The 25334-nt window shown below is 43.6% G+C and overlaps 1 protein-coding gene across 4 annotated transcripts; it reads right to left on the minus strand.

Moving 5' to 3' along the window:
• Nucleotides 1-220: 220 nt before the first annotated feature.
• On the minus strand, nucleotides 221-19044 carry MECR (mitochondrial trans-2-enoyl-CoA reductase). 4 transcript variants are annotated; one of them, XR_014158377.1, is made up of 11 exons: nucleotides 18872-19044; nucleotides 9796-9893; nucleotides 8519-8650; nucleotides 7645-7788; nucleotides 6566-6668; nucleotides 4640-4742; nucleotides 4024-4097; nucleotides 2609-2669; nucleotides 2290-2362; nucleotides 1004-1478; nucleotides 221-926 (listed from the first exon to the last, which is right to left on the minus strand). XR_014158377.1 is itself a non-coding variant. In XM_081869349.1 (10 exons), the coding sequence occupies exons 1-10, from the start codon at nucleotides 19024-19026 to the stop codon at nucleotides 1315-1317; spliced, it is 1107 nt and encodes a 368-aa protein (XP_081725475.1). In that variant the 5' UTR covers nucleotides 19027-19044; the 3' UTR covers nucleotides 221-1314. The 4 variants fall into 4 exon arrangements, 1 of the variants encoding a protein (XP_081725475.1); XR_014158378.1 differs by lacking the exon at nucleotides 18872-19044 and adding an exon at nucleotides 18574-18822; XR_014158379.1 differs by lacking the exon at nucleotides 18872-19044 and adding an exon at nucleotides 16462-16617.
• Nucleotides 19045-25334: the final 6290 nt, after the last annotated feature.

A 25334-nucleotide genomic window follows, 5' to 3' on the forward strand; every position in this document is an offset into this window, starting at 1 on the left:
AGCACAGCCGTTCTCATTTTATGCTTGTGTGTGTGTGTGCTAATGCGTATAAACATACAAGCTTCTACACTGCCCAAGTCTAATGTGTGAAAGCACCATATAAGATATTAAAGCAATGCCATGAAATACCCCAGAGGCTGATATAGCAACACTACGTGACTGAACAGCTTCAAGAGTGCCATAGCCTATTACTAAGCTCCAGCAAAAATCTCATCACTGATCAGAGCTAGAGAATTTTATTGGAAACGAAAATCATTGGCATTTCAACGGTCATTACACGGTTCTGCAAGAACAGGTTTGCAATCAAATACAATTTGCCTTCATTTCAGTTACAACAGTCTTGATATAAATAACCAATTTTAAAGTAGTCTTTCTATGCGTTATATACAGATTAGGAGGATGACACTTGAGGACTGCAGGCTGCATCTGACACATCAACGCTCTCGGAAAGTAACCTGCAAAGTGGTAACTCCAGGGGAAAAGCCTTGGTAGGCTGGATACAGCTCATGTTGCCCATCGCTAATGGACCAACAATGTGAATTAGAACGCACTAGACATTAAGAGGGCTAGTAGGCAAGCCTCACTTTTCCTGAAGTCTTGACCAGATCTGTCTTCCCATATAAAACTACGCCACTAATGTACAATCACTTTTATGCCTGATTTTGAATGGTGGGAGCACCTTGCTACTTAAAACAAGGACAAACACAGGAAGTGTTACAAGTGGAAAAGAAACAAAAGAAAGATCTGTAGGAAATGGACAGGTTTTGCTGTCCATAATTCAAAAGCTGTTCTCCATCTAAAGAAGGCCAAATACCTAATTATGCAGTAGTACCTGATCCTAGAAAATGCAATCAATCTGCAGAAGCAGAGCTGAAGTGCAGAAAAGCCAGCAAAAAGTGTGCTATAGGAGGAAGAAAGTGACTCATCTCCAGGGTCACAAAAAGCAGTGCCATGAGGCTGCTTGATCACATGCTCTGGCAGTAGGCACTCTGAATTTGAGCACAGAGCAGCTTTTGTACAGTTCCTTCACTGAAAATCTGGATCAGGGTACACTGAGGGAAAGTCTCCCTAGGTCATCCTCCACCCCACCTTCTGCCATGAAACCAGTGTTTCCTAGTCATATAGAAACAAGAGCTCCCACCACCACTATTGCTGGATAGTCTGGGGCATTTGCCCCCCACAGTTCCTCCTCTGCCAAGCTGCAGGGCATGGAGCTTTGGAAAAGTTCAGTTCTCTAGTCTTGGGAGCCCTCAAACCAGCTGGGCCTGACTTCCATCTGAACAGGCTTGTACAAACTTCCCCATCAGACCGGCTTCACATAACAAGGATCTGTTTAGCTGATACATAGGGCTTCATGGAAGACTCCAAAGCAGCTTGGTAGTCTCTCAGTGGGACTTCTTGGCAGGCTGGAGCTGTGAGCTGACCCTTACGAATGAGATCACATAGATCTTCAATCATTCCTCTCAGTTTCTCTTTGTCTGTATACAGGAAACAAAGCAGAGTATATATTAAATATTCTCAAAAACAACTGAGCTTACATTGAACAAGTCCTGGCATGAGAATGAAAAAGGCAATGATGCTAATAAATCTACTGCTACTAATAAGCAGATTTTGATTGTTTAGAAGTAGGGAAGTCAAAAGCGACACAAACAACACATGGATGTTGTTCAGGGCAGAGATACTGAAATTCCAACTTGAGCTGGAGGCCGTAATGCATATGAATACTAGTCGCTGGAGACCACAGGGAAGAGGGCCCTTGCCTTCAGATCCTGCTTGCAAGTTCCATAGGTGTCTATTTTGCTACTGGGAGAAAATGATGCTGGACTAGATGGGCTATTGGGCTGATCCAGCAGGCTCTTCTTATGTTCTGTTCTAACACAGTTCAGGATACCTCTTTTGTGCGCTGGATAGAACAGGAGTGGTTTCTTTTCTTGTTTAAACTAGATCTTGATGTTCAGCAATTGGAGTCAGGTGCAGAGCAGTGGCCTGTGAGGTGGGCTAAGATGCCAAAGAGTGGCTCAGGGGGCAGAGCGAATTATCTACAGCATACTACTGGTATAACATGCAATTACACATTTACATTCATTTTACTACAGATCAGAGATTCCAACACTAAAACCGGATAGCAGAGATACACAGAAACCAGCTCAAAGTCACCTAATGCCTCTGACGATAAGGGGTTCGCCAGGGCCTCAGGCAGAGTTCTCTCTCATCAATACATGGGACCACACATCACCCTGCTCCTTTCTTCCAAACCCTATTTCACCATTGCACATTACCATCACTTACTCTGTGCATTGTCCCGCTTCCACTGGGTCATCCAAAAGCCACGAAGTTTCACATCCTTAAAGATCAGTGCACTCTGCAGAAAAAAGCAGAGGGATTATGAAAACCTTGCAATATATTTTCTTTTTGAGGACATTTTGGAGGACAACATGACCTGACATGAGAATGGTTTTGCCCCATAGATGCGAAGAATTTGGCACTCTGCCAAAGAAAGAGATGACGCGTTGCAAGGAGAAACACAACAGGAATAAGCTATTGCCCCTTAACAAATGGAAAAGTGCAGAAAAAAAAAGTAAACCACAGAACTCTCATGGCTACTCACCACAGGGGCTGTTATAGGCTGCTTTGACATTCCACCATAGGTAACCATGGTCCCTTTGTGCCTATAGGAGGAATTAGCAGTGAGATTAGAAGATTAAATGGTCAGGCTTTTCCATTTCCAGACAACAAGCATATCCTCTTACTTCGGCACTCAGGTCTACTTTGTTGACCAGCTTCTCTCATCTCCTGGATATCTGGCTAATTTTACCAGCATTAATTTGTAAGCAGCACAGCCCAATAGTTCACAGTAAACAGTACTGCACAAATATCAGAATGCCATTCCTTTTCCTGAGAAAAATGTCTTAAATTTAGATCAAGCAAAAAATTGGGAAGGTGAGTTGGGGTAAGTGCATAGGGGCCCTTTCAGAACAGCCTGCTGGATCAGGCCAAAGGCTCACCTAGTCCAGCATCCTGCTCTTCTCACAGTGGCCAACCAGATGCCCATGGGAAGCCTGCAAACAGAACCTGAGCACAGCAGCACTCTCCTCACCTGTGATTTCCTGCAACTGGCATTCAGAATCCACCCTGTCTATTGCCTAAAGACTATGACTAAGAGAGATCTGTTCCTTTTCAGAAAGAACATCTGCAGGTTTGTGGCCCTGGGCAATTGTCTGCCTTTAAATAATAGGGTGGCTCCTGGAAGTGCGTCTGCCGAACCTGGCAGGCCTTCAAGGTAATTTCAAGCGGTTACACTAAATTATGGAACACAAGCCAGCTTTGATCAATAAAGCCCCAAACTAGTGGGGTCCCAATTAGGATACCAACCCCCTTTCTGTGTACAGTCATGATGACAGCTAAGTTTGCTCAAGAGTAGTTTCAGTCCTTCCATGATCCGTGTTTAAACAGCTACTGGGCATAGGAGTCTCTCGTGGAAGATATAGATGTAGAACTTTATTCCCTCAGAACATGAAACTCAAGCAGGCTCAAGATTCGGCAAGAGAGACCCTTTAGCACTGACAGGCATTTGAAAGTTACTAGCTCAACAAGTAAGGTATTCTATGTCTTTTAACGCATCTTAATTTCTCTCTTAAATGTTACCCATGCTGAACCTCTGTGATAATGATCAATATAACTACAATTAAGACTGCTGGGAGCGGGAATCTCATATCCTTGGGAAAACTCTCTTTTTTTTACATTAGGAATAAAGACTTTCAATTCACCCACAATCTTGTTTCTTCAAGAAACATGAGTGCACACACCCAAGAGAGGATTTTGTAAATCTGCACTGTGAACTAGAGGATTCCAGCCACAAGCAATACTATTTAAATATATTTATTTAAATATTTATCCCAGAGCAGTTCACAATGCAAATATTTAAAATGTTTAAAATATGAAATATACAAGCAGTTAAAAACAGTAAGACAAAGGCATTTAGTAAACACTTAAAATGCACCCCCAACAAATAGCTGAACTTACTGCAGGTGACGCAGCAACTCAGTGGCACTTTTCCCTCCAACGCCATTCAAAGCTAATATGGGCCTAGGGATTTTCTGGAGAACAAGAGATTGCACAGAAAATAAGCTCCTTCTTTTACTGCCTCCCCCCTCACTGCATGTGTTTGCTGCTTTAGCTCCAAGATGTCAACCTTTCAGAAAGGATTCTCACAAAGAGACACATACACCTGATCCTGGCTCATTTTGTGTCATTCAGTACAACTATAATCAAGACTCCTATGAGCTGGAATCTTTTATCTCTAGGTTGCAACTGGTTTGGCCCATAATACGAGGAGGCAGCTTCTAGGCAGACAGGAGGAGAAACAGAAAGCAATGCAGAAAATCTGACTTAGTTTTAAGGGGAATAATTGCAACTGAGGCTGTATGGTTTTTGTTGTGTCAGTCCCAGGCCACCTCTGCCTTGCCACTCAGATTTTTGTCTTTGTTCATATTTCATTATCTTCCACTCTACCACCACCAAACACTCTGTCTTCTCTGTCTGTTTTGTTTCATTTATTATCAATCAGTAGTGATTCACTGCGGCAACCCTGTTTTCCTTTGCCATCTCTGTCCCCCAGAACTCTGGTTTTCACTTATACCTTAAACAGCTCTTTTACTTCCGGTTTTCTCAGCATCTCCTCTGTGACGACATGGTCTGCTCCAAGGGACTTCAGTCTGTCTACAAGCTCCTGGAGATTGGGTCTGGGAAGGAAGGACAAATGATAAAGGAATGTAGTTAATGTTAAGACCCGCTGTTTATCATGCCACGCTGCACAATAGTTAGGAAGAACATCTTGTACTCGCCATCATGTGAACCCAAGTCCTCATTTAGTGAGAAAAGGAAGTGTTTCTGCTCTTCTTCCTGCATTCAGTCACTGAAGACGCTTCCTCAGGATACATTGCTGAGGGAACCACTTGCCAATTGCTCAGACACCTAAGTAGATTATAATCCAGAAACCATAGTGTGGGAGCCATCAGCCATGCCACTTCCATTTCTCTACTCTTCTCCAAAATAAATCCCTTTTTAATCAGACATCCACATGCCCACTTTTCATTGACTAGACACAAGGGTGGGTTTAGAAGAAATGTAGTCAATTAAACGCTTCCTTAAATAATAATAATATAATAGTTAATAGCAATTATTATTATTAACTAAACTCAGACACCCATAAGTTAATGTAACACTGCATGTGAAGCAGTGAAGAGGTAGGAAAGCTGGGAAGTGGTGAAGCAGATGTATAAAATGATGCCTAGTGTACAGTTAGTGGCTAAGGAGTTGTTCTTCTCTCATCTAACTCATTGGGAGCATCCCATGAAGTTGAATGGTGGGAGATTCAGAACAGGGAAGAGGAAATATTGCAAATAGTTAAACTATGGAAACTGATACCACAAGATGTACTGAGGGCAGCTAATTTCAACAGCTTTCAAAAGGGATTAGGCAAAATCATGGAAGATAAAACATGATGGATACATACGACCTCCAGTATCAGAATACTAGTTGTGGAGAATACTAGTGGGGATGCACTATTGTGCTCATGTCCTGTTTGTGGCTTTCCATAGACATCTGGCTAGCTATTGTGAGAAGAGAACACTTCCCTTAGATTAGATGGGCCTGACTGCCCTGATCCAGCAAGGCTGTTCTTACATTCTTGGAGTAGGGCATATATTTGGCCCTCTCCTCATGCTGCAATAACCACATTGAAGGACAAAGATAACATACTTGAACTGTGACTGTCTTTTGCCCCCAGAGAGGATAACAGCAATTTCTGAGTAGTGGTTGAGGATAAAGATTTCAATGAAGGGGGTGGGGGGAAGCACAGATGGGAAAGGTTATGATTCCCCTCTTCTATTTTTAAAATTATTATTATGTTACATTTAATCCCACCTTTTTCTCCAAGGAGCACAAGGTAGCATATATAGTCCTCTCCCTCTCCACTTCATCAACACAACCACTCTGTGTCACAGATTAGGCTGAGAAACAGTCATAGAGAAGTCATAGAATCATAGAGTTGGAAGGGACCCTGAGGATCCTATAGTCCAACCCCCTGCAATGGGGATTGAACCTGTAGCCTTGGCGTTATCAGCACCACGCTTTAACCAACTGAGCCATCCTGACTGGCCCAAGGTCACTTAGTTAGCTTCATGCCTGAGTGGGGATTTGAACCCTGGCCTGCTAGGTCCTAGTCCAACATACTAAACACGACACCACTCCAGTTAACACCCCCTCCAAAACAGTCTCTATGGCAGTTTTAAAAGTTATCTTTTCTTTAAGAAATTGTGGAACTCTTAATTTGCACCTGGTTTTGTCTGTACCTGCTGAAAGTTATGCTACACTTTAAAAAACCTACATTATGATCATGTTGCAGGACTGTAATGCATTTACCTGCTTAACTCTAACTTTGGGAATTGCTGCCAAGAGAATATCCTCTCCTGCCAAGCCAAGTCAAGCAGCAACTAGGGGAGCTGTTTGGGCCACAGCAAAATAGAAAAGATATGCAGAATGAGCAGTTTCACTGTACACTCACCTATTTCTGACCACATTTATTGTTTTGAACCCCTTGGCTGCTGCGATCTGGATGACGGCCTGCCCCACTCCACTATTGGCTGCATTTTGGATGACTGAATCTCCTGCAGACAAACAGATGCATCTCTGTTTAAGATTCCCTTTCATTTCCTTTGGTGGAGTTTGCTAATGTTCATTCTTGTCTGTTACAGAATAGAAAACACAAGAGCAACCCTGCTGGGTCAGACCAAATGCTTCTCTTGTCCATCATTCTGCTCACAGTGGTCTATGGGAAGTCCACAAGCAGGACATAAATGCAACAGATTCTGAGAAGCCACAATCCATGTTGTTCTTAGTAGGAACCCATCAGCCCTTTCGGTCCTAATTTGAAGAGTTAGCTATAGAAATGATAAAATGGTTGACCACTGCTAAAATCTTGTTATTTCCATCAGCAGCTATAGATTCTGGTATCAATGTCTGTGGTAAATCACTACTATGAAACAAAACAGAGAAGACAGAATGTTTGGTGGTGGAGGAAGAAGGGATGATAATGAAATATGAATGAAGACAAAAATCTGAGTGGCAAGGCAGAGGTGGCCTAGGAATGAAAGCACAACAAGAACCATACAGCCTCAGTTGCAATTATTCCACTGCCCGAGTTTCATTCTTCCCCCTCCTTGTTTCTGGCCACATAAAGTCACTTGGGAAAAACAGAACAAAAATTCATCTTATGCTGCTTCTCGAACAGGCTCAGACTTGAACTTTGGAAATTCTCCCAGGGGATGATGATGAAGGAGCAATAATTGAGAATACCTGTCGACATGATTATGCTGTCCAGACTAAAAGGTAATTAAGATGAGCAAGGCAAGTTAGAGTTATTTTGCTCATCCCTCAACTCTATTCCTCCCTGCATCCTTGCTAGAGAGTCTAGTGATGCATCTTATAACTCCAGTACAGGCCAGTTGGATTATAACAAAGGGCCAATGGTTTCTCCAGTGGTCAACCAGATTCCTCTGTGTAGCCCCAAAGCAGGGCATGATGTCCAGTTGGTAAAGTTTCTCATGATGTACAAATACTACAAAACACATTGTCAGTACACACCTGGCTTCAAGACCTCAAAGTCTGACAACATCCGATAAGCCGTGCAGGGGTTGACACTTAAAGTGGCAGCGCACGTTAATGGGATATCAGGAGGAATTTTCAGCAGAGTCTCCTCACCAAATATTGCCTCTGTTCGCCATGTTCCTGATTTGAGGGATTAAAGAAAAAAGTCCAATTTGGGCAAAGAGTGCAGCTAGAAACAAGCAGCTTAAGTTAGAAGCTTCCAGTTCAAGAAATAGGTCAAAAATTATGAATAGCTCAATTCCTGCAAGCTAGTGGCTTCAAAATGTTTACTGACATGCCTAAGAGCAAAGAAGAAAATAAATTGAGTTTTTGCCTGTTGCTTTTCTTGGAAGAACATAAGGGCTGTTCTTTTTTCAGGCCTAAGTTGGTATGATAAGAGAACTGATTGGACCTCCTGATTTTCTGTTGTTGTTTAAGAGGTAAACATACTATGGGTATCTATGAAGCAGGCAATGACCATTGCAGTGCACAACTTTTAACCCCCCCCCCATTTTATTAATCCCTGACTTCAGAAGTTTCTCTTTGTCCCATGAGGAGAAAATACAAGCACTATTGCTGAAGGTCACATAATTAATTTTTGGCTATTCACCAAATGCTGCAAACGCTGCCCACTTAGGCATAAATTGTAAGTTGATTGATGAAAGCAGGTGGGCGCTACTGTATCTTCATCAGAGATTTTCAAGTGCATGTCTTTGTAGATGTACAGCAAAAGAGGGCATCTTTCTTTAAACTGGGGAATCAGACTATCAGACAGGTTATGGCCCTTGACGAGTATGTTTCCTTTCTCTTATCTAGTTGCAGAGCCAATTTTTCCTTAGTTAATTGTTTTAAAAAAGTTATTTAAGCTCACCAAGTCCTGCATCAGCTGGGATAACCAAATCACCTGGCTTCAGAGAAGTCACACGACTCCCAGCTTCAATCACTTGTCCAACTCCTTCATTCCCACCAACCGCAGGCAAGTCAGGCAGAGTAGCATACGTCCCTGCAAGATGACAACTACTGTATACCATAAAACATCCAAGCAGTTATTGAGAATAAGCCAATATTCAGACTTGCTTCATTTTTTCTTCATATTCAGAAACAAGATGCCAGCATGTGACAGGCATATGAGCATTCGTTACTTATGACCGAAACACCCATCTTTCAATCAGAATAGTTTCCAAGGTGGTTAACAATGAACATAAACTAAAAGACAATTTACAACTTAAGTAAACGAAAAGTGGTAAATCTGTCACGGCAGCAGTTGGAACACTCACTCTCGGTCTCTATGAATGAAGTTGCATCCTTCTCCCAGGTCCCTAGTTCAGGGATGGGGTTCCAGCTGCCTCCCAGCTGTCATTGGTTTCTTTAACTTCCATCAGTCCCATTCAGCATTGCCAATGGTCAGGAATAATGGAAGTTGTAGTCCAGTGTTTGGAGGGCATGGGGTTTACAGGTTTTGCACACCTGCTTTGGATGTTCTGGCACCTTCATATCATCCATGTGCTCCTAAACACAACACATAGGGGACCTTCACTCCATGCCAGAGGCACAAGGGCCAATTCCTCCATAGTCATTTTAATTTGTTGCTACTGAACAGGGCGCGGAAGCTGAAACAGCTGAATGGCAATTGCTGCCTTCTAGAACATGCTACTGCCTAAACCAGGCAGAGCCAATCTGGGAGGGAGCATGTTGGGAGAGAATCTGCAAAGTTGAGGGGTAAGGAGAACATCTCTTCCTGCTACTTCTTGCTTTCGCTCTTCAGTATTAAGTGGATAGCATCACTACTGAAAAGCACATATGAATATTTATGCACTTTATGTAGCTTTGCTGCCTATATGTATTTGGTGGCCAAATCATTCCAAGTATTTAGACAGCATTAATAACTTGCATGGCACACAGTGACAGACATGGCCCTTAGAAAACATTGTTTTCAGAGAAGGAGAGGAATTCAACCTGACTCAAATTGTGTGTGTGTGCACACGCGCAGAAGAAGGAAAGTTGGTCATGTAACCCCTGTGGTATATTCCACAGGGTATATCATTAAATTCAGACAATCTATTTTGCCTTATTACCATCTGACAGCATTATATGAAGAAATGATATGGGGAACAAGAATGAAACTGTCTGCATGCAAGCCAAGGTTACCTTGAATCATATTGATGTCAGATGGATTGATAGGGGCTGCAATCATTTTCACATTGACTCCAGAATCCCCCAGCTCTGCCAGATCTATCTCCTTTAGGCTGGAAGGAAAGGCAGACAAAAATGCAATATTATGCTTAAGGCTCTTTCTCACCCATGTGATTCTTAAGCATTTTGATGGATTTTAATCTGTCTTTAAAGTATTCATCCATCAGGTTTAACCTCTCATCCAAAAGAGAACTTGTTTAAGTACCATTCAAACCTTCTGCTAGCATCCTTCTGCAGGAACAGTTGTGGACCCTTTGTGGGTTCCTAACCAGTTTTATATGTGACCAATGGGTATCATTCATTCATTGATATTCTCTGAAAACTGAGTGATTTTTCCAACCTGTTGCATTCTAGTATTTTCTGTATTCTCCTATTTTATCTTATGCCATTTGTTTCTGTTTAAAATGCACTTCATAGAATCAAAGAATCATAGAGTTGGAAGAGACCACAAGGGCCATCGAGTCCAACCCCCTGCCAAGCAGGAAACACCATCAGAGCACTCCTGACATATGGTTGCCAAGCCTCTGCTTAAAGACCTCCAAAGGAGGAGACTCCACCACACTCCTTGGCAGCAAATTCCAGTGTCGAACAGCTCTTACTGTCAGGAAGTTCTTCCTAATGTTTAGGTGGAATCTTCTTTCTTGTAGTTTGGATCCATTGCTCCATGTCCGCTTCTCTGGAGCAGCAGAAAACAACCTTTCTCCCTCCTCTATGTGATATCCTTTTATATATTTGAACATGGCTATCATTTGCAGCACCACTCTATAACACCAGCAAAGCACTATTTAGAATACTGTGTTAATTCTGGGATGGGAAACAGGATCTGGCTGGCAGGCTAAATCACGAGCTCACCCACCCTTTGAGGGCCATTTTGACAGGTGGACACAGCTACCAACTCATCAATCTGGTAGCATCATCATGTCAGACGATCCATTTTTCTTTGAGCTCAAGTTGTGCTGCAAAGGAAGATACCAGCCAATCCAAGCAGAGCTTGAAGTCACTGCAGATCAGCTGATTGATGCTGTCTTCAAGCTCCACTTCTGGCAGAGATTGGTGTCACTTGGGAGCTCCAATTCAGAGCTACTGAGTGGAATCAATCCCAGCAGGGCTTGCATTTGGCACCAAGTTTAAAAGGCACCAGTCGCCAAGGAATAATCAGGAGCATATTTTAAGCAGACAGTGGCAGGGAGAAGCAGCATCTTTAATAAATGGGACTTACTTCTGAGTAAACCCATATTAAAGCTCTCACCCATAAGTCTAGGATTTGACAGATTTTTAATGGGGTAAAATAGTGTTATGTCAAGTGCTATATGAAGTCAATGTTGTAGTTCCAGCTGACTTGTTAGAAGCAGTGTCTCTGTAGCACTAAATTGCTATGGTGAGGAAGCAACCAACATCCTTCTAAAGAATGTACATGGAAGACCTAAAATGTGCTACCTGGCATTAGTGGGATCCCTGCACTGGCTTTGGCCACCTTATACCCTTTGCAAAAGAAACCTTGACTTCTGCTGCTTGGACACGGTAGGCAGCCAAATTAATTCGCTGCATCTCCACTGAAGCACCTGCCCAACACACTAGATTCCTGAATCGAAGAATGACACACAAACAGGCAAACACTACATCCCAATGAATTGGTCCATCATCTGATCTGTCAACAATTCTGTTGCTACCCCAGAGCTCAGAGTGGAAAAGTTCAGTTCTTTTGCCCTCAAAAGAGACCAAAGCATCTCAGTAATTAAAGGTTAGATTCGACAACACAATAATGAAAATTAGTTTCAGCTAATAAGGGACTTCCCTAAAGGCTTTGAAGTGTTATAAAAACCCATCAGCAAAAAGTTTGTCTATATTTAGATTTTTTAACCCTGCTTTCCTGCCCTAGGGCTTTCAAAGCAGCTCACAGTAAGAACATCACACAAAAGACAGCAAAAATGACACTACCACATTACAAATCACAAACCAGACTAATACAATTTGAAAAGGCAGCCACATCACACCAAGATCATTCACCTACAAAGCCATAAAATACATGATAAAAACACACACAAAAATGCTTCAAAAGGCAATTTAGAAAGCAGGTTGAATCTCAACAGCTAGAACAGGGTGACGAACCTGTAGCTCTCCAGATGCTGTTGGACTCCCAACTCCTATCATCCCCAGCCAACATGGCCAATGGTCATAAGATGATGGAAGCTGTAGCGCAACAACATCTGGAGAACTGCAGGTTCCCCCCTCCGCATCTGAGGTACAGCAATCTGTCAAACATAATAGAAATGTAACTTTTGAAATAGACAGCAGAAGACACAAATGTTCAAAAGATTTTAGCACTTGGACATTAGCATTATTTGACCACGCATGGAGGGTCTCTGAAAATATGTGTTGAACCTCTGCATAAACAGAGGATGAAAAAAACCCCTGTTCATTCACCCCAAGTCGTTTGTGGTCCCTGGTGGGTATTTCTGGGCCCGGTTTCCAAGCCTGAACTCTCATAATCACTTCATTTTTTATTTTATTTTTTAAAAAACAGGAGTAGCCCCTATTTACTGGTGCCTGCCCCGGTAAAACACTTTGGGATTTTGCCTTTTGCAGAGAAATAAATCCATTGAGTGAAATGAGACAGTTCAAAGAAAGCATGCATAAGATTACAACTATGAAATGTATGTTGGGATGGATGCAGTGAGACAATTCATCCCATTTTTACCAAAGGCTACAATCCTACACATACTTTTGAGTTAACATGTCAGGCACCAAGTGCTCATTCTAATAAACAGACTTACATTTTTAAAAATGTTATGGTCGGTTTACTAACACACATTGCTTTGAAGCCAATGCAGGACAGGCTACTGCAGAGTAAATCAATATAGCCTACAGCATAATGTTGTCCTGGCTGTTTTTATTTTGCTGTTCAGTTGTTTAGAAAGGCATTTTATTGTTGCCACTGTAAGGTTGCTATCAGTGCAAAAGGCAGGAAATTATTCTTAATAAAAATAAACTGTGGGGAGGTCAGAAGTTCTGAAGTTACAATAAAATAAACCACTGGGGTGTGAATATATCTGTTACATCTCTCAATGACGGTCAATGCAGATGGTCCCATATACGGCGCAGGGACAGGGCACACTCCAAACTATGAGCCCTTACTCTTAACAAATAGTATATACATTTAGTTAATGTTGCCACATAAGATCATAGGGATCAGATTCTGAAAAATGCATTTTTAGGTTGTAAAATAATTTCCTTTCACAGCAGCATTTGGTACATCTTAGACACAGAGCGAAATGTTTGCCACAATGTTATCAATCACTGATGGATTTAGCACTGATAACATTGTTTAATCTTTTTCCACAAAGATACAAGCCACACACAGCTGGAGCTGTTGGAATTAAAATAGGTTTGGCTGTTTTAATAGACCTGTTCCAGCCATTTCCTCTGAAAGCATGACAACTCTTTTCAGAGGCTTCTGATCCTAGTGTTCTAAAACAACCGATCACAAACACAATTGCTCATTTGCAGCCATTAATGTCATGGGGAATTTGTGTATAGACTCTTAAGTACAAATACCAAGGCCCTTGTTCAAGTCGCAAGTAGCATCTGTGCTGCAGTTAGGGAGGCTTTATAGCTTAGCTCTGTTTGGAATTATTGCTCATGTGTTTGGACTTAACTGAAACAGAGTAATCCATCATCCACATGACTCAAGTGGTTACATTCTGTTTGCCTCTGCAGCTTTGTGCTGTAGTAAAATTCATAGTGTATTTTACCTGCATAATATTTAATCTCCTTCCTCCCACAAAGAGCCCACTTCATTTTCCCTTTGTTGCAGATTCATGCACAAACTTTCCTCTCAACTGTTGTCACACACTTGGGGTGGCCTTGCCCCACCCCCTTTTTAAAGAGTGTGTGAGCACCACAGCAATGTTTTGTTAGCGTAGTAATTGCTCAGAGACACTGCAATAGCTCACCTTCACCTGGAGACTTGTTCATTCTATGTCAGAGATAAAGCAAAGATTGCTTTGGGATTTTCTAATTTTTAGCTCCCCAGGTTTGCATAGGGACTGAGACACAGCAACTTCCTATCTGCCCTCAAACAGGGGGTGGGGAGAGGAAGATCTGGGATTTATATTAGTGGTAAGATTTATAAAAGTGATTTATAGGAGTGGTTTCTTTACAGCAGCACTCTACATTTAGCACATGGGTAGGGTACACAGAGACACCATTGAGGGTAAAGACTTTGCTTACTCTGTCACACAGTGGTGTGGTGGAGGGGGACTGTGGGAGAGCGTAGCTCTAAGACTTTTTCCTTCCAGGAAAGGAGAGATAGCATCATCTCCTGGAGCACCAAAATAACTGATGGACCCTCCTTGCTTGTCACCTCTTGATGTATCCTATCATAGAATCCAAATCAGAGTTGGAAGGGACCCTGAGGGTTATCTAGTCCAATACTCTATAGAAGCAACAAACAGCAAAATCCAGTAAAAAAATAGCAGCTGCATTAAATAAAAATAAGAGGAGCAGGAATCACCCACTGAATGCCCTAAATAGAACACGAAACACAGTTTGACGGGGGTCTTAAATATAAAGGACAGGTGCCAAACAGCTATCTGGGGGCATGTATTCAACACTAAGAGTGCCAACACAGAAGAGGCCCTACCCCTGGACACCACTCTTCTAACGTCTGAAAGTTAGGGCACCTAAAATCTCAGAATACGATCTTACGGAACAGGAAGATTCTTCTGGAAGGCCAGCTTTCAGCATGTCAGCAGGGTACATCCCCTCAACTTATTTGCCATCTGTTGTTCATCTGGTCATAGAACTCCAGGATTAACTGAAAAGAAAGCTTACTCCTTCACTTGCAGACTCCTATTTTAGCTTCCACTTCTCTGCTCGTTAGAACGTAACAGAGGAAGGAAGGGTTTACATATTACCCAATATTCATTGTATCTCTGCACACAGAGAAGACACACAGTAACATCCCTGTCAGGACAAATTTGGAGCGGGGGTGGTGGTGGTGGTATAAGAACCATTTCTGCACCACAACAGTATAGTTGGGAACTGACGTGAGCAGTCTGGATCTTAAAAAAAGTAATTTCAAAAAGTCCGGAAAGGGGGGGGGGGCACTGAATACATCCCACAGGCTTGCCACCCCTGCTTTTAAAGGGAAAAGAAAGAACATTTTGTGATGCTATCATAGCATAAAGGTAAAGGTAAAGGTACCCCTGCCCGTACGGGCCAGTCTTGCCAGACTCTAGGGTTGTGCGCTCATCTCACTCTATAGGCCGGGAGCCAGCGCTGTCCGCAGACACTTCCGGGTCACGTGGCCAGCGTGACAAGCTGCATCTGGCGAGCCAGCACAGCACACGGAACGCTGTTTACCTTCCTGCTGGTAAGCAGTCCCTATTTATCTACTTGCACCCGGGGGTGCTTTCGGACTGCTAGGTTGGCAGGCACTGGGACCGAACGACGGGAGTGCACCCCGCCGCGGGGATTCGAACCGCCGACCATGCGATCAGCAAGTCCTAGGTGCTGAGGTTTTACCCACAGCGCCACCCGCGTCCCTTATCATAGCATAGTCCTCTATAAACCATAAGATAGCACTGTGACAGGCACACATGGTTCTTTCATGGACCAAGAAGGGACTTCTCAGGCCACTATTTTTTTAGTGACTAAAAGCATGTGGTTAATAATATATTTATCTTATAAGATGCCAGATGTGCAGCTAGTGTAGCTAGTGCTGAAAAACCAGGAACAGTAAAATCCAGTAGAGAAGACAGTTTAGTCTGAGCCCTTGATCTCAACATTTCTGAACAGACCAGATTTTTTAAAATTTATAGCTCCCTTGAAAAATTGATGTTCTAATGGAAATGCGGACAGATCATTAATTACTACATTGCCAGCAAAGTATGGCAGGAACCTAATCATCCAAATTTGCTCAAATTTATTACGCCATTCAGCTGAATAATAGTCACTCGCTTCAACTGATCAAGTAAATTGTGTAAGAAATCCATTGCTTAATCTACAAGATGCTGGGCAGGGAATTTTATGGCCAATTGTCATATTTGATTTCCTTTCAGGACAGAAATTAAATATCACTGTGGCACTTTCAAGAAGTAACACGGGAATCAGGGGAAGAGAGTGCAGAATCAATTTACCATAACTAAACAGGGACAAGTATCCTTAGCAGCACATTCCAAAGTTTTTATATCAACATTGCAACAACTTTCTCCAGCCTCCACTGCTTCTTTCATAACCTCTGCTGACACCATTTTTCCTCACCTATTGTCCCAAATAGATTTATAGCCTTCTTCATCCCCAGTCAGACCACTAATAATCTCTTCCTGCAGGTTGCCCATGATGACAACCCAAGTTTCACCCTGGGCCCCTCAGATTGCCTTATTAGCCATGTTTCCTCCTCTTGGACTAGCATGTGGGAGGTAAGATACCTTCCTGCTAGGCATCTAGAATGCTTGCATACTAAGCAAGTGTACCTCTTAAAGTTTATTTCTATTGATTTTAACTGTCCAGTAGCCCAATATGACATAAGTCATAGTTCTGATACCTTTCACTCAATCTTCCCCTGCCCCTTGTGGGCCCAATTTGACATGTTGGTGAGGTCATTCACCTGTCAATCACCTGATGACTCCCTGTGGGGACTAGATTGCACCGTTGATCCCTGTACAAGGTAGGCTTGAAGTAGGCTTAAAGACCCATCAACGTCAAGCCTGCTTCTTGTGTGGTCAAATTATCCATGTTGAACTCAGCTGTGCAGCCAATTCAGCCTTGTGACGTCTGAATATTTCAAAACATACTTTAGTTGTAATAAAAATACATAAATATTCGAAGCAAAGATGCACGATCTGATTCAAAAAAACTATTTATGCTACATTTTGGAACCCAAAGCCATTACAACTTAAACAGAAGAAGTTAAAATCCGTATCTCCAGATAACTATAGAAATTTGGCAGTTTATTTTTTTACAACTGGATCTAGAATTTCTATACTATACTATAATCTTGTAAGAAAATTTGAAATTCAAAACTCACGTTCAAATTAGAAATGAGCTATCATTAGAGCAGAAGCAGAAGTTCCTCTTTAGATCTACAATTTTGTGTTTGGAGCAAGCTGTCTCTCTGCCACAAAGTCTAACCTACTATTTTAGAAGCAAAAACATGCATTTTGAACAAGAAGAGAGCTCTCACTCAAAATCAGATGTATTCATCTCACTATGATTCTGCTCAAAGGATTTAAAATCCTACAGTTAGCTGGACACTGACTTTTTAATCCCACCTAAAAAGTTATACTTGTAGGCTTGATTATCCCTGCCTTCCTTCAAAGTAAGAAGGAAGAAATGTCACTCCATTGAGTATTATATCTGACACAAGGCAGACTTAATGTCAGACCTACTTAAGACAAACATTACCTGCTTGCATACTTGGAAAATTTCAGTAGTTGACTAATCATTTATATAGGCCAACCCCCACCCCCCAAAACCCCCAGAATAAAACCTGAACTTTAAATAGTCACTGAGAGCTGGGTGTTTTGGCCATATATGGTATGGCAAACACATCCCCATGTCCAGCACAGGAGTGTTGTGCCCAGTTTCCAAAAGGATGTGATCTCCAAAGCTACTATATTCAACATCCCTTCAACAAGAATGTAAAAATGTTTGCAACAATCTAGTAAAAGATGCTCAAGAATGAGGTTCTAGGACCAGAATGTAAAATCTTACCATAAGCTACACAAGGTTGTTTCAATTATTTCACTATTTAAATGTTTTGCACATGCTATCACTGAGAGCTAATGCCCAGCAGCTGAGAACTACTCTGCAATATCTGTCAGTTGGGGTCTTTAGTTTACCAATTCAGAAACAGCAATCCGTGATGGGCAAATCTGCAACTGCAAAGCGTGGAAATAAACTTCCACACACGTCCTCATCATGAGAACTGAAGTATTTGGGGATACCTCTGAATTGTTTTACTTCTGTTGCTCTTCAGGAAATAGAGTCAATGTGCATATAAGGCAACGGCTGTGACAGTACAGGAGCTTCAGGGCCTCTTGGAAGTCCTTTGAAATCTTGATCAAGCTTTGCAAGTTTAACACAGCCACAAAGGCAGACACTTACCCAAAAAGAGAAACCAAGGCTAGGTCACCATTTACCAGGACCTATATCCCAGGCCATCACATCTTAGAGAAGGTCAAATAAAAAGAGCGGGGCAGCGGGGAGTGCAAGGAGGAAAGGAAAATTCCTAAGTACAGAGAGGCCAGTTCCAATGCACACACAAAACCAGAACAAAAGCTTAAGTTCTGAAATTGCATTTTATTTTTATGCCATCTCCAATGATATAATGATTACAGGTGATGAAATACTATGCACCTACACTCAGGAGCTCTAGCTTTGAATAAACTTAACACACTAGGTAGGAGAACAGCCGAAGCATATAATCTCTCTCTTCCCCAACGACTTAAATACAGTGGTACCTCAGGTTAAGAACTTAATTCGTTCTGGAGGTCTGTTCTTAACCTGAAACTGTTCTTAACCTGAAGCACCACTTTAGCTAATGGGGCCTTCTGCTGCTGCGCCACCGCTTTGCAATTTCTGTTCTCATCCTGAAGCAAAGTTCTTAACCCGAGGTACTATTTCTGGGTTAGTGGAGTCTGTAACCTGAAGCGTCTGTACCACTGTATTCTCTTTCTCCAGCCTCCTCTCGCCCTGGTGCTTCTTGCCATCATGCCATGCCATACCTACGTGAAAGGCAGAAATTCAACAGGTGCAGCCTCCCCCAGCCCGGGCGATGCACTGGTACGGTAGTGGTTTCCCGCTCCACCAGCTTAATTCTTGCCCATTCTGAGGCTGCAAACCCAGGACTCCCTGAGCTATATAACGCAGCCCCCCACTAACCCTACGGAACACAGCGGGGCTTTTCCCCTCCAAGCAGACGTCTATAGCGCCGTTGGGCTGTGTGGACGTGGCTTCTCCCCACCGCACCTGCTGTCTCCATGGCAAAGCGGACGCCCGGCCCAGCCCAAACAGTTCCCTCCCTTACTTTAGGACCTGAGCCGGCTCCCCATGCTGCTCGTAGACCAGCCCGCGAGGCCGCGCCCGGGCAGCCGACGCCGACAGAGCCCGGAGACCGGCGCTCAACAGAGGCCGTAACGGCCGAGCGCGGCTCCCTCGCGCCGCCACAGCCGTTAAACCCATAGCAACCGTTTCCGCGGGTGGCGCGCGGCGATGACGACAGCTCTAGCGTTCCTCGCCGGGCTGTTATCAACGCGCGTCATCGCCGCGCCTCCCTTTCACGCCACTCACGCGGCGTGGGAGGGGCCTCGCTTTCTCTGGGCTGAGTGGCACGTGACCGGCAGAGGCCCCGGCGCCCGCGTGGTTTTTTATTTCAAGGGTGGGGAAATGGCGCAGTGGGAGTTGATGCGTCCTTCAGCCTGACCTGCGATTGAATGAGGGTTTGGGGGGTGGGGTGGGGAAAGAATGCTTGTACCACCTCGAGCTCGTTGGAGAAAGAGGTGGGATATTAAATGCAATAACTGAATAGAAGAAATTCACCCCCCCCTGTTAAAATCATACGCAGCAAGCCTGCGACTTAAGCGCATTTAATGTATGTGGATTCAGCTTTATGTGCTTGCCAAAAGAAAACAAGAAAAATTGAAAGGTGGTTGGCGACTGGGACAAAAATAATTTGGCTTAATCCTGCCCAACATTGAACCCAATATGTTTTGACTATATGCGATTTTGGCTTCAGGGCTGATCCCGGAAACATAACCCATTTGTAAGTTTCAGACTTACTGTATACTGGGCCTCTTGCGCTTGCCCCTGAGCCCCTTGGGCTTGCCGATCAGAAGGTTGGCGGTTCGAATCTGCACAACGGGGTGAGCTCTTGTTGCTCTGCCCAAGCTCCTGCCTACCTAGCAGTTCGAAAGCACGCCAGTGCAAGTAGATAAATAGGTACCGCTGTGGTGGGAATGTAAACAGCGTTTCTGTGCGCTTTGGTTTTCGGCACGGTGTTCTGTTGCGCCAGAAGCGATTTAGTCATGCTGACCACATGAGTCGGAAAGCTGTCTGTGGACAAACGCCAGCTCCCTCTGCCTGAAAGCGAGATGAGTGCTTCAACCCCATAGTCGCCTTTGACTGGACTTAACTGTCCAGGGATCCTTTACCTTTACCTCCTTATCTTGGTTCTTGAATGGCTTTGTTGACGAACAAATAGGCTCCCGAATGCCAAAAACCCTGAAGTAAGTGTTCCGGTTTACAAATGTTTCTTGGAAGCCAAACGTCCGATGCGGCTTCCGCTTGAGTGCAGGAAGCTCCTGCAGCCAATTAGAAGCCACACCTTGGTGTTTGAATGGTTTCGGGAGTCGAACGGACTTCCGGAACGGATTAAGTTTGAGAACCAAGGTTCCACTGTAGTCTGGGCTGGCCCACCCATGAGGCATGGTGAGAAGACTGCCTCAGGTGGCAGGAACCATGGGGCTGGGGGGTGTGGATCTGTCTGCCATGGAATGCATCCCCTGCTGCTGCTGTCAGTGGCTATGGTGTGCTCCTTTGAGGCCAGATTTGCCACTGCTACAGCTGCATCTTGGCAAATAGGAAGTGCTGCTGGTCTCTTTGCACCCCTCAGGGGGGAAATGGTAGGGGCTGTCCTCGGGGGTTTCCTGGGGCTCTACACCTGCCCAGCAGTTTATGTTTTTGATTTCAATTCCGTCTTTAATCTAAAACAGTCCCTAAAGATTAACTGACAACATGGAGCAAGACACATTAAAAATGATAACAAGCAGCCTCAAAATGTCATTTTTTTCCACTTTATGGTTATAATCCTATGCATGCTTACTTGGGAGCAAGTCCTCTTGATGGGAGTGAGACTTATTTCTGAGTAAACAGTACAGGACTGAGATTGTGGGCATGGGAAATTCACTCCCCCTCACACCCATTGGAGGATTCATATTGGAAAGCAACAGTTTAGCCTCTTCCCTATGACAATTCTGTTCCCATTAGCAAGCCTAACAGTTGTTTTGTGGGGAGGGGAGTGTATGGTTTACATGGGGAAGGTGGCATTCAGGGATGGCCCTGCCATCCTACTCACCGCAATCACATCCTTCCCATTTCACAAAACAGATCTTTAGCAGGCTATGCAGCCAGAGGACAGCAGCATGTGAACTTGGAGGAGGCAGCAAAAATCAGCGGCAGGGAGAAGTGAATGAGACAGGTGGCTTGAGATCCTGCCTTGAAGACCCCAAAGAGTGATGTGTAGCATATGTGATGCCTATATGTACTCTAAAGTATCTGGAGCCTTTCCTAGTTTTATAACCCCTTCATATTTAAGCATCCATAGTGTTCCACTTTCAAGCTATTCATGAGGATGCTGAATTGCAATTGACCCATGAGTGACTGCTGTTGAATCCCATTTTATACTTACTTCTTTCAAGTTTAACATTGATCTATTCTAGGTGGCCACAAATTAGTTTTATGGCTCATTCTCTGATCTCATTCAGGTTTTAAAAACATGTTAAAGTTGCCTATTATGCTGCGGGCATTCCATCCTCCTCCTCCCATTGTTCCTTCCCCAGCCCACAACTAGACCGATATTTTACATCAGGAGTGGCAATATATTTCAGGGCCCTGATCCTACTTATTCATGCTCGAGCCCAAAGCATTCCGTGCCTTCACATGACTAAGTGCTGCTGGATCGGCTCCAGTTGTACCAAAGAAGTTGAGTTATTACGGTGGTTACAATCTTTTACTTAGTAATTTCCTGACTTATTTGAAAAAAATGAAACATTAATGCCCTCTTTTCCTTCTAATGCAGGCTCATAAACACGTCATTTTCATAATGCTCCTAAATCTACTGCATGTAAATGCGCTGCCTTCTTTGGGCCAAATGAGAGCCATTAGCGGAACACTTAGCACCCTGCCATCCAAAGGGGGGGGGGGGGGGAGAAAGGACAAGAAATCACTTCTTCCTTTTTTGCAGGAATCCAGTTTGCTCTTCAGCGTACAACAGAAAAGCAGTGCAGCGGAGGAGGAGGAAGAGTGCAGTATTTATTTGAAATAGGACACTTGGCAATCAGTTTAAAAGGCAGTGACTCACAATTCATTTCCGTATATTGTGTTGAATTCCATTCCTTGGAGACTAGTCCACTGGGGTGAGTGGAGCACAGCCTTATCAACCCCAGTCTGCCCTCAGCCAGCCACCACCTGCCTGCTTTTCTATTTACAACCCGTCTGGGGGATGGCATGGACTGTTGGGCTTCCTCCTCCTTGGTCTCCGGAGAAGTTTGGATAAGGGCAACTGAAATGATCAAAGGGATGGAGCGATTCTCCTAGGAGGAAAGGTTGCAGCATTTGGGGCTTCTTAATTTAGGGAAAAAGCAAGTAAGAAGTCCTTTACTCCCTGCATCTGCTGGGGGGGGGGGGAATCCCTGCAGATACCCGTGGGATCCCTCATCATCACCATCACCATCATCATCATTTTTTATTTGTATTCTGCCTTTCCACAGTTAAAACAATGCTCAAGGCAGCTTACAATATGAAAAGATTTACATAATTTCAAACACAGCAAAGTAGTCATAAAAATAAACAAAACGCATTAAAAACTACATAACCAAACTGAACAATTTCCACATAAAAATAAAGATACAAAAAGTTAATATCGTTAATATCTGTAACAGGAGCAAAAACTCTCAATGAAACTTCCCTCAAAATGCTGGGCAGCAGCAGTAGTTCTTATAGGGCCTGTCAGGCCCGGTCCTGGGTCAGGTAGAGAGAGGCAGGAACGGGGCCCTCAGGCACTCAAGCAGGGGAGTCCTCCTGGGCGGCCTCAACCCCTGAGGTGCCCTATTATGTAGAAACAGCCTCTTTTTACACGTTGTAATGAACAAGCACTCAAGACGCTGGCAGAATGTTTGCCTGTTTGAGAGGGAACTTTTGTTAGGCCTCGGAGCTCAGCTGCACCTTCCCAATTTCTCACCACTGTCTTTGCTCCCTTGGTATTAAGAGCAGCTCCTCCAGGGGAGGCTGATCTATTAAGAGCGAATGTGGCATTGCCCCACCAACCTCAATATGTATGCTGGGAATTCCACAATGCGCAACTTGAGGCACCCTATGACAGCCTTTTCCATAATCTCTAACCCCTGGCTATGCTGGCAGGAGTTGATGGAAGTTAAAGCTCTCTAACACCTGGAGGCTCACAGGTTCTCTATCCCTGTGTTGGTGGGTCAGACTCAACTTGGGGTTTGAATCTGTAAAGCTCATGGTGTGAACTAGAGCCTAAGCTACTTCACAGGATTCCTGTGATGCCCCACATAAGGGAAGAGCTGTAGCTCATCAGTTCATCTGCCTTGCGTGCTGAAGGCCCTGAGTTCAATCCCTGGCATCTCCAGGTAGGACTGGGAAGGGACTCTTTCCTAAAACCTTGGACGGCTACTGCCAGTCAGGATAGGCAATACTGAGCTAGATGGGCCAATAAGAAGAGCCTGCTGGATTTGGCCAATGGCCCATCTAGTCCAGCATCCTGTCCTCACAGTGACCCACCAGATGCCTGTGGAAAACTAGCAAGCAGGATTTGAGCCCAAGAGCACTCTCCCCTCCTGTGGTTTCCAGCAACTGACATTTAGGAGCATTGCAGCCTCCAACTGTGGAGGTTGTACAGAGGCATCATGGCTAGTAGCCATCATTAGCCCTCTCCTCCATGATTCAGCAAGGCAGCTTCCTTTCTTCCTCTGCTCCTTTGAGCTCCTAGGAGGAAAGGCAGAACAGGCTCAGGCTGTGCAGCAAAGCACCCTGTCTCCAGAGTTATCACCAAGCAAGTGATCTAGAGTTTTCTGGCTGCAAGTGACAAATTATACTGTGTAAATCCAGAAATGGGTCAGGAGAACAACCTGTTGGTATGTTAAATGCATCCGAGGGTGTGTTGTTTTTTAAAAAACAAAAGTGCTTTGAGAGCTCCATATTAGCTTCTCAAAGGTTAATTAACAATTTGAATTGTAAATCCAAATCCCTCTGGTTCTGTTCGGCATTCAGCAGCAACACAATTCCTTTCAATGGTACAAGCTTGCAGAGGACTCAGCCAGTTTCTTACCAGGCAGCGGCTCCTCTGCCAAGCATGGCTCAGAGATCTAACGCTCAGCTCCCTCTGCTCGCCAGAGATAAGTTCCCTGCCTGTTTGGTGCTTAAACGTATCTCCTGACCTCTAAGGAAGGTTTCATACTGGAAGCTCTACAAAGAGACAATGTTTTGCAGCTTATTTTTTTCCAGAGTCTTCTTTTAAAAAGTTTTTAAAAATAATAATAAAAGTAGTTTGGATGATGGTACTATGCAACACTTAATTTAGGGCATGGCAAGCTAAGGTATTTTAGATTGGAACTCAGGTCTGAGACAAAATTGCATCAATAGTCACTGCCAAGTCTAATCGGCTAAATCTAATCAAGAAAATAAAAACCTGTCCTGCAGCAAGTTGAGACGGGAGAGAAATACAGTTCACTTAACATTTTGAAGGAAACATTCAAAATTGGCATTTCCCCAAACAATGTGTGAATTACAATGTAACTGTTCTTAAAAAAACATCATTTCTTTGAATTTTGGAATGTACTTGTGCAATCTCTAATTGCATTGCAGTTCTCCAATTAAGATTGTATTCAGCAATGCATAGATTTGAGGAAAGAGTGCATAAAAGTGCTTATAAGTGAAAATGACATACACAAATGCATTCTATCAAATTGTTTGCAATAATGTATATATTGGGCAACAGCATATAAAATGTGTAAATTAGGAGAAAGGAGGGAAATTTTTCATATGGACTTAATTGCAAACTGATGCAGAAATATGGTGAACTATGGTTGGAAAAATGAAGAGCTGACAGAAACGACGGCTGACAGAAAAGAGCTGGGAAGAGTGCGGTGAGAATAAATGCCGTGGTGAATCTGCAGCAGCACAACCAGACACCTTCATCTGCCCCAGCTGCAACAAAACATGTCTCTCCCATATCGGTCTTTACAGCCACAGCAGGCACCTTAACTCTCCAGCAAGTTTGACTTCACCCCCAAAGGCACACTCCTCCGTTGTCTCCAGAGACAGACGGAAGCCAATCAATTGACTAGCAAGTGAGACCATTGGTTCCTAAAACTCACTGCTGTCTACATGGATTGCCTGTAGCCCTCCAGGGTATCAGGCAAGAGGCTTCCCTAGCTCTTGCTGGAGATGCTGGGGACTAAACCAGGGACATCTGCACTTGCAGCAAATACTCTACTATTGTGCTATGGAGAATTAAAGCCCTGTGAGGGCAACTCTCACAGTTTCCTAACAACTCTCAGCACCCTTAACAAACTACACTTCCCAGGATTCTTTGGGGAAAGCCATGAGTGTTTAAAGTGGTATGATACTGCTTCAATGCATAGGACAGTTATGGCCTCCCTCTCATGTTTTCACTGCAAGAAGCAGTTTTTTTTTCTTATAATAAACTGTTTCTTTTTTCCCTTATGGGGTATCCAAGAGCCCGTATAGAG

The sequence above is a fragment of the Podarcis erhardii genome (genome assembly GCF_964252035.2).
Source record: "Podarcis erhardii genome assembly, chromosome: 7".
Classification (NCBI taxonomy): domain Eukaryota; kingdom Metazoa; phylum Chordata; class Lepidosauria; order Squamata; family Lacertidae; genus Podarcis; species Podarcis erhardii.

Bases quoted from the DNA above. Each gene is read 5' to 3' on its own strand.
- MECR (XM_081869349.1), bottom strand. From the start codon at position 19,026: ATGGGTTTAACGGCTGTGGCGGCGCGAGGGAGCCGCGCTCGGCCGTTA. The intron at 4,743-6,565 runs GTGAGTGTACAG...CTTCCTTCCCAG, and splicing joins ATAAATGTGGTCAGAAATAG to ACCCAATCTCCAGGAGCTTG. The intron at 2,363-2,608 runs GTGAGTAGCCAT...TTTTTTCTGCAG, and splicing joins AGCCTATAACAGCCCCTGTG to AGTGCACTGATCTTTAAGGA.